The 8,596-nt window shown below is 37.3% G+C and overlaps 1 protein-coding gene across 1 annotated transcript; it reads right to left on the bottom strand.

The window, feature by feature from the left end:
- Positions 1–7,161: 7,161 nt before the first annotated feature.
- On the bottom strand, positions 7,162–8,596 carry LHCB3 (light-harvesting chlorophyll B-binding protein 3). Its single transcript, XM_086582086.1, has 3 exons — positions 8,281–8,596; positions 8,023–8,184; positions 7,162–7,843 (listed from the first exon to the last, which is right to left on the bottom strand). Exons 1-3 carry the CDS (start codon positions 8,416–8,418, stop codon positions 7,334–7,336), a joined length of 810 nt encoding a protein of 269 aa, XP_086438212.1. The 5' UTR covers positions 8,419–8,596; the 3' UTR covers positions 7,162–7,333.

Raw genomic sequence — 8,596 nt, 5'->3', positions numbered from 1 at the left:
CACGACATAATGTTGCAATAGCCGTCATAAAAATATTACTAAAACACCTATCTTGACGGTTTTTAGCAAAGCCGTCAAGATAGATAAAAAACAAGCGTCATAATATGTCATTTTTTTAGTAGTGAGCCTCCCCGGAGAATGGTTCCCAAGGGTCTCTTCCAGTTAGCTGAATTGCTAGGATCATCTCAAAACTGAAGATATCACTCTTATTCAAAGACAGAAGATAGACAAGAGAAATCACAGAAAGCTCATAACCTACCATCGACTCCAATGCAAAGTAATTATACACGACAAGTTGAGAGCACGTACATAAGAGTTTAGCAGCTAATGTAAACGCATGTAAACGCCGACAATAACACCAGAAATGGAGAACACTTGAGTTCCACTGATTTCAACTAATTTAAATTTTATGAGCAGAACCAATCCATAATTAGCCAACCTTGGCTCATATCACTACTAAAAAAATGACATATTATGACGCTTGTTTTTTATCTATCTTAACGGCTTTGTTAAAAACCGTCAAGATAGGTGTTTAGTAATATTTTTATGACGGCTATTGTAATATTATGTCGTGTATGACACAAGCGTCACATAATTATAATAAATTTATGACGGCTATTACAATATTATGTCGTGTATGAGACAAGCGTCAAGAAAATATATTAAATTTATGACGGCTGTTGCAATATTATGTCGTGTATGACACAAGCGTCAAAAAAATATAATAATTTTATGACGGCTGTTGCAACATTATGTCCTGTATGTCACAAGCGTCAAAAAAATATAATAATTTTATGACGGCTGTTGCAACATTATGTCGTGTATGACACAAACGTCAAAAAAATTTAATAATTTTATGACAGTTGTTGAAATATTATGTCGTGTATGACACAAATGTCAAAAAAAAATGATGGTGTTTCCTAAAACAGTCAAATTAGCAATAGAATAAACCGTCAACATTCTCATAATTGTTTGGGGACTCGCTGGGTTGGACCATTTATTAAACCGTCAACAAGTTAACCGAAACAAGGAATGCCAAAATCAATACTCTTCGTTTAGAATTGAACCGTCAATAGACTCCTCACTTATGGAAACAGCTTTATTGAAGAAAAAAAATTATGGAAACAACAATAATGAGAAATCCAAGTTCCCCTCGCGATGAAAATTCTCTCGCTCACCCCAATTATTTTTCCCTCTCGCCGGATATTAAGGGATTGATGTTAGGGTTCGCCTATTTATATTTCTTCCCCTTCCATTGCAAACCCTACCAGTTACACCTTTTTCTTTTTCTTTGTCTCATTGGTTTCTCGCACACTCACTTCCCTCGCTGCGCTTAAACTTGCTTGAGAAAGGGATCGATCACCGATTACTACTACAAATGTAAAGGTTTACGAAATCTAAAAGTAAGTTTCTTTTTTCTTGTTTCAAATTTGCACACATGTTGTTGTGTTTAAACTGGTTAAGTTCTGGTTTACATGCTTACTTCCATCATCTTAGTAAGTTGATACTTTCATACTGTGATATAGCTCTTTCAATGTGTATTAATCTATGTTCGTATTTATTTCGTATTTTGCCTTCTAGAAACTGAAAACACTAACGGAGAACACTAACTTCAAAAGAAACACAGTTGCACCCAACGCATTTGTATTTGACTCCACAATTAAACTTGCCGAATGAACTTCATTGAAAAAAAAAAATGTAGTGATTCATTTTATTTAGCGAACAGATAGGATATGCATGAATTTGTTAACTTGATCCCAACTCTTCATGGTGCAATTTTTTACATGTACATTGGTCTTGTGAGTTTATTAATCTGTCTCATCAAAATGCAAAACTATGATCTCTAAAAAGCAATGTAATAGACTATAAACTAATAGATGATACCACGTAAAAACCAATCCATTAAGGATGTAAAAAGGGATCCCATGTGAGTGCCAACTTTAGCTTTTCGGGTGGAACTATAAATCATAGAAGGTTGTAAAGAAGGTGGGGCTGGATCATGGAAAGATAGAGTCTCTTTAAAATGTATGTAATGTCGGTTCAGTTATTATTGCCACTAAAGCCCTTTTTCTTACTTTAATGCATTATGAAGGGAAGCATGTCTTCTCCCTCGCGGCCATTATATATAGTTAGTCTATTCTTCACATGGACTAGTTGTTGTATACCTTGGCATCTCGAGACCATTTGAGAGAATGCAAATCACTCGCACTGTAGATTGCCTAACTCTATAACTTTAGGTAGCCCAGCCAATTTCTAGTATATATAAGAAGCAATTCTTCAGTGTAGTTGCTTCAGCATTGTCATGGGTTTATGTCCTCGAATCTCAGTAGGTTTAGACTATAGTTACTCTGCAAAAGAGAGATTATGCAGACAAGGAATGAGCAGAATCAGGAGATGATGCACTAAATTTCCAGATTAAAAAAAAATGGATAACAGTAGCAACTTAAAGAGTACGAACGGTTTGCCCAACTATTCCACCCTTTTTTTCCAAACACGAAGTATAAAATTTGGTTTTTCTTCAATAGCATGTCATCATACTTTCAGCCAAATGTAGGCATGTAGCCAAATGAAATAAAAGTGAATTAACTTAAGTAAGATAAACCTCTTACGTGCTAACGATCGGTTCTTTGCCTTAACAGAGTTGAATATTAATTGAGTATGCTTAGACTTTGTATTTTGCCTTCTAGTTATTACTTACGTGTATTGTCATTTACTATGTATAAATATTTTCTTATAGTATGGTCATGTTATTGGGATTCCTCGTATGTTTTTTTTAAAAAAATGTATGTATGTCTAGTGGAATTGGGATTTCTGAAAAGGAATTGCTTTCTCTTGTCGATCACCACGTTCGTTCATTTTGCTTGGAATTCCTAAATATGGTGTACTCTCTCTTTCTCTACATATCCTTTTCTCCACGTGAGTAACAGTTAATGAAGTGATAAGGTACTGATATTATTAAGCTTTAGTTTAGGTAGTGAGGAACTTTTTCACCTTGATAGAGAAATCCTTCTTGTTGTTAGCTTTTGTGTGACTCTAACTTTATCATAAAAAATTGAATTAATTGAAATCTATGTCCTCTATACCATTCTCCCTTGATTCTAAAAGTAAGGTTTCTGAATTTTGACTAATTGATAACTTGTATTGTATACTAGACCACACACGTGGAAAGATTAATTGTTGAGCTGCTATTGTATATCTTACTTGAGGTTGATTTTATTAACCTTTTAGTTCTTAGTGTTGGTTTCATATTTAAGCTAATATGGTCAATTAAAACTGTAGGTGAAACTATCCTAAAACATTTAATTTAAAGGTCATAATTCATCTAAGTTATTTCCTTTATATACTTTTGCATTATTTATTTATTTATATGTTTAGCAAAATTGAGTGCTCTGTTTGGATGTCTTCAGGAATTTCTTGTCACATACTTATTAGATACTCAATGGACAAATCGTGGATGTCCAAGGATAGGTTGTCAGATTAATATATTCAAGGGGTTACAAATTTTCTTTTATTTGCAAACCCCACAGAGAATCAGGAGACTTGTATGAGATGTCCATGTAAGCACTGTGTCAATCTGTGCAAATTAAGTCAAAAGGTGGTTAGAAATCACCTTTTTCCATCACGGTATTGATAAGCAATACACGAGATGGGTATTTCATGGGGAGCAAATTCTTAGTGCAGCTCCTTGTTTTGATAGATAGGATGCTTTCGTTCACGGGATGGAAACTCCAGACAATGTAGCGAGCACAAAAAAATTGCTACAAGCTGGACTTGAACAATATCCAGGGGATCATGGAGAGTTTGGAAAACTGCTTAAAGATGTTGAGGAACCATTATATGAAAGGTGTTCCAAGTATACCAAGTTATCAATGGTGGTGAAATTGTACAATCTAAAAGTGAAGGGTGGGTGGTCTAACAAGTCTTTTTATGAGTTGTTGAGATTGTTTGGAAACGGGCTTCCTGAAGGTAATTTACTACCCTCTTCAATGGGGAGGTGAAGAAGATGTTGTCCGTTTATGGAATGAAGTATGAAAAGATACATGCATGTCCTAACGATTGCATACTATATAGAGGAGATGCTAATAAGGATCGCACTACGTGTCCTACTTGTGGAGTGTCAAGGTTTAAGGAGAATAAGAATATGACTGAGACAAGTAAAGGTGTGCCCGCAAAAGTTATGTGGTATTTTCCACCCATCCCGAGGTTCAGAAAGATGTTCCAACAGTAAAACTGGCGAGGATTTGACATGGCATGCCAATGAAAGAGAAGTTGATGACAAACTTCGTCACCCGCCAGATTCCCGCATGGAAGTCTCAGATGCTATGTGGCCGAGTTTGCGCAGAAATTCAAAAAATCTTCGCCTAGTCCTTTCTATAGATGGATTTAACCCACATGGTTCTTTGAGCAAGAAAATACAGTTTGTTGGCCCGTTATGTTGATCACTTAGAACCTTCCACCTTGGTTGTCAGGCGTGAAAAGAAAGTTTATGATGTTAACTATGTTAATATCAGTCCACGACAACCGTGAAACGATATAGATGTATACTTGCAGCCTTTGATTGATGACTTAAAAGTTCTATGGAATACTTGGGGTTGATGTTTATGATGCTTATCGACAAGAAACCTTCACATTGAGATTTGTGTTATTATGGACAATAAATGATTTCCCAGCGTTTGGTAATCTATCCGGTTGTTGTGTTAAAGGGTATTATGCTTGTCCCAGATGTGGTGAAAAACACGCTTCGTTTAGATTAAAACATTCTTGTAAAATGTATACATGGCCACCGAAGATTCCTCCCAAAGAACCACCCATTTAGAAAACAAAGGAAGGCGCTTTTATGGCAAGCAAGAGTTTGAGTTCTGACCCGAAGTGTTGGATGGTGATAAAGTAAAAGCAAAGGTTAGCATGATCAAAGTCTCTTGGGGGAAAAAAGTGAAGAACACAGGTTTAAGCAAATTAGTAACGGCAAAAGGGGAAAAAAAATCCTAGGAGGAAAATCAGTAAAGCGAGTGGGTAAAAGGAAGCAACGAGGTGTAGGAGGACAAGCAAAGAGGTCAACCACACCAAGAAGAAGTCAGTGTTTTTTGAATTGGACTATTGGGAGTTTTTGCTTGTCAGACACATTTTGGATGTCATGCACATTGAGAAGAATGTGTGTGACAACATTATTGGTACATTGCTTAACATTCCCTCGAAAACAAAGGACACTGTTAATGGTCGTCTTGACCTTCAGGACATGGGAAAGGATGAACTAGCACCAAAGATTGGTAAAACTAGGACATTCTTACCCCCAGCTTGTTACACATTGTCTAGAGCTGAAAAACATAGGGTTTGCCAAACATTGCATGAGATGAAAGTCCCAGAAGGATACTCTTCTAATTTCAAGACACGTGTTTCAATGGAAGACTTGAAGTTACAAGGGCTGAAGTCACACGATTGCCATGTTTTGATGCAAAGAATTGCTTCCAAAGGGCAATAGTGGTCCGCCTTGCCAAACATGTGAGGTATACAATTATTAGACTGTGCTTCTTCTTTAATGCACTTTGTGCGAAAGTAATAGATGTGATGCAGTTGAGTAAAATTCAAAGGGATGTCGTCGTCACACTATGTTTGTTGGAGAAATACTTTCCACCGTCGTTCTTCGACATCATGGTTCATCTCACTGTCCATCTTGTTAGAGAGGTTAAACTTTGTGGTCCAGTTTTCTTCCGATGGATGTACCCATTTGAGAGGTAAAAAAAATTTTATCCCACTTTTTAGTCTTTATAATGTATGAAAAATGGAGAATCATCCTATCCTTTTGTCTTATAATGTCTTTGGTATATGAGTGTGTTGAAGGGTTATGTACGAAATCGCAATCGTCCAGAAAGTTGCATGGCTGAAAATTATATTGCAGAGGAAGCAATTGAGTTTTGTAGTGAATTCTTATCTGATTTGGACCCAATTGGAGTTCCTGCCAACTCTAAAATCACACCTGATGATATGCTTCTGGAAGGAATCACTCCAGTGGGGGGTGTTGCCACTGCAGTTGATGGTACTGCCTTAGAGCAAGCACATCTTTATGTCTTGCGAAACACAAAAGTTGTTGAACCTTACATTGGGTAAATTTCTTTAAGTGTTTCCGTGTTGATTATTCCATTCGCTTAGAAATTCTATAACTAATTCATTCTAAAACTTAATAGGAGCACATGGAGTACCTAAAGAAAAAACACCCCCGTTCCTCAAAGAAACCAACTTGGTTACAAGAAGAACACATCCGTACTTTTAGTGATTGGCTGAAAGGAAGAGTAAGATAAACTATTGTTAAGTAATAATTTTGTGTACGCCTTGGTTACTAACTTTAAACATAATATAGGTTTCAGAAGAGCGAATTTTCTGCATCCAACATTACATTTGATCGGTTCAAATTATAACGCAAAATCCTTGGACTACAACTAAAACGAGGAAACTGAATCACACCAACAGTAATTCTTTGCCACGCTTTCCAAATTAAGCTGCAACTGATATTCCCTCACTGTTTTCATAACAAAGTAATTCTGTTTCGTTAGAAATGGCTAATTGTAATGTCGTTGATCCAATTTTCGGTTAGAAAATTACTGGACCTTTTAAAATTGGAGTTCTGTTCATGTAACGTATAACCAACCGAATTAATTTCGTTCTGTTTGTTGTTCGCAACTTTTTGTTCCCGCGAACATTTGGATTGGACTTACTGCAATGTCAGCATGAAGTCGTATGTCCCTGGCTGTTAGATAAGAATAATCGTTACCCAGTGCCTTGAGGAAGGTGTAGGAAAGAAGTTGCGCTGCCTTTACACTCACATTTATAAATCTTTACTGGAAAATTATAGCTTGTGTGCTCATGGATCAAGGAAGGCATAAACAAAATGGCGTGGTATGGGGTGGATGACTTTCTTTATATTGGAGTGAATATAGCATTTCCATTTTTTTTAGAGTCTCAGTGTTCTGGAATTTTCAGAAAGAAAACTTACGGATATCTATCGATCCTGTAACGCAGAGCTAGCTGTTTCATTAGCAATAACTCATTCTTCATTGGTATGAGCATGGATTGAGATATCCAGACTATGGGTGATATAACACCTATTTATAGCGAGTTTTGGTGAATCTTTAGCAATAAATACAAAGACAACTCATGCACACTACATACTCAAATGCCTTTTAAAAGGCAAAACATTATCATTAATATACATTAAAAATCAATTTGATTGATAGATAAGCTCTCCAAACTCTCCAAATGGTGATAACTAATAAAATCTGCACATACTCCCAAGTTAAGATCATTCTCACAATGGTGGGAATGAAAAAATCAGCTCAGTTTATGATCCAGGCACAAATTTGGTCGCATAAACCCATGCATTGTTAGCAACGGGGCTGTCGAGATGGTCCAGAAGGTTCTCAAGTGGCCCCTTTCCGGTGACAATAGCTTGGACAAAGAACCCAAACATGGAGAACATGGCTAGACGACCGTTCTTGATCTCTTTCACCTTGAGCTCGGCAAATGTTACAGGGTCATCGGCAAGGCCTAGAGGGTCAAAGTAGGTGCCACCAGGGTACAGGTTGTTACCATCTCCTACTCCTTCAAGGCCATTGATACGGAACCCCTCAACAAGTCCCATAAGTACGACTTGGAAACCAAGTACTGCTAAAATACTCTGAGCGTGGACGAGGTTGGGGTTTCCCAAGTAGTCTAGTCCCCCCTCGGAAAAGATTTGAGCTCCAGCTTTGAACCATACTGGTTCTTTGAAGTCTACTTTAACCCACTTCTCTAGCACTTCAGGGGTGATGCAGCCAAGAGCGCCGAGCATTGCCCATCGTCCATGGATCACCTAATATTGTATGTTAACAAAAGGTTACTAAAAAGATGCACCACTCCATATTTTCGTATTTCTGAACAATCAGAAACATAGTATTGAACATCAATGCTGCTGCTATAATATAACAGTGTAATGAGACAACTAACTCGATCTAGCTAGTCATACAATTAAGAAGGGTGGGCTTTAGTTACCTCAAGAGCTCTGTTCTTGGCAAAAGCCTCAGGGTCAGCTGATAGTCCAGCAGTGTCCCATCCATAATCACCGGGGAATTCTCCGTTGAGGTATGAGGGGGTCTGGGCAGAAAATGGTCCCAAATACTTAACTCGGTCTGGTCCATACCATAAATCATTACTCTGTTGATAACATTAGTCATAAAACGTTTATCAGTTCAAAAAAACAAGATGGTCTCTTTTTACCATAGATTTTGAGCATATTCAATGAGTGCTTACCATAGAGAATTTTCCAGTCCCCATTGCAACGACATTTCGCAATGAGTTGGCGTTCGCGCTCCGGACTTGTCCCAAAAATTGTGATGGTCTAAGAACAGTGCTGGAGCTGGCTGTTGCTGCCATGATTGTTGACACCATCTCTAGATGATTTGAGGATTCAGTTACTTCGTGGTGTCTAGATGTGCAAAATATGACTGGCTGAGGGGTGTTTTTAAATGTGTAGTTAAATGAAAATCTGAAAATGAGTGGTTAGAAATTTGAGGAGCGAAGTAGTGATGAGGATTTTGGGTTCTCACTCAACCAATGAGAATGCTTT

Source organism: Coptis chinensis, chromosome 9 (genome assembly GCF_015680905.1).
Source record: "Coptis chinensis isolate HL-2020 chromosome 9, ASM1568090v1, whole genome shotgun sequence".
Taxonomy (NCBI): Eukaryota; Viridiplantae; Streptophyta; class Magnoliopsida; order Ranunculales; family Ranunculaceae; genus Coptis; species Coptis chinensis.
The sequence above is the reverse complement of the archived record's forward strand: the minus strand, read 5'-3'. Positions and strand labels throughout refer to the sequence as shown.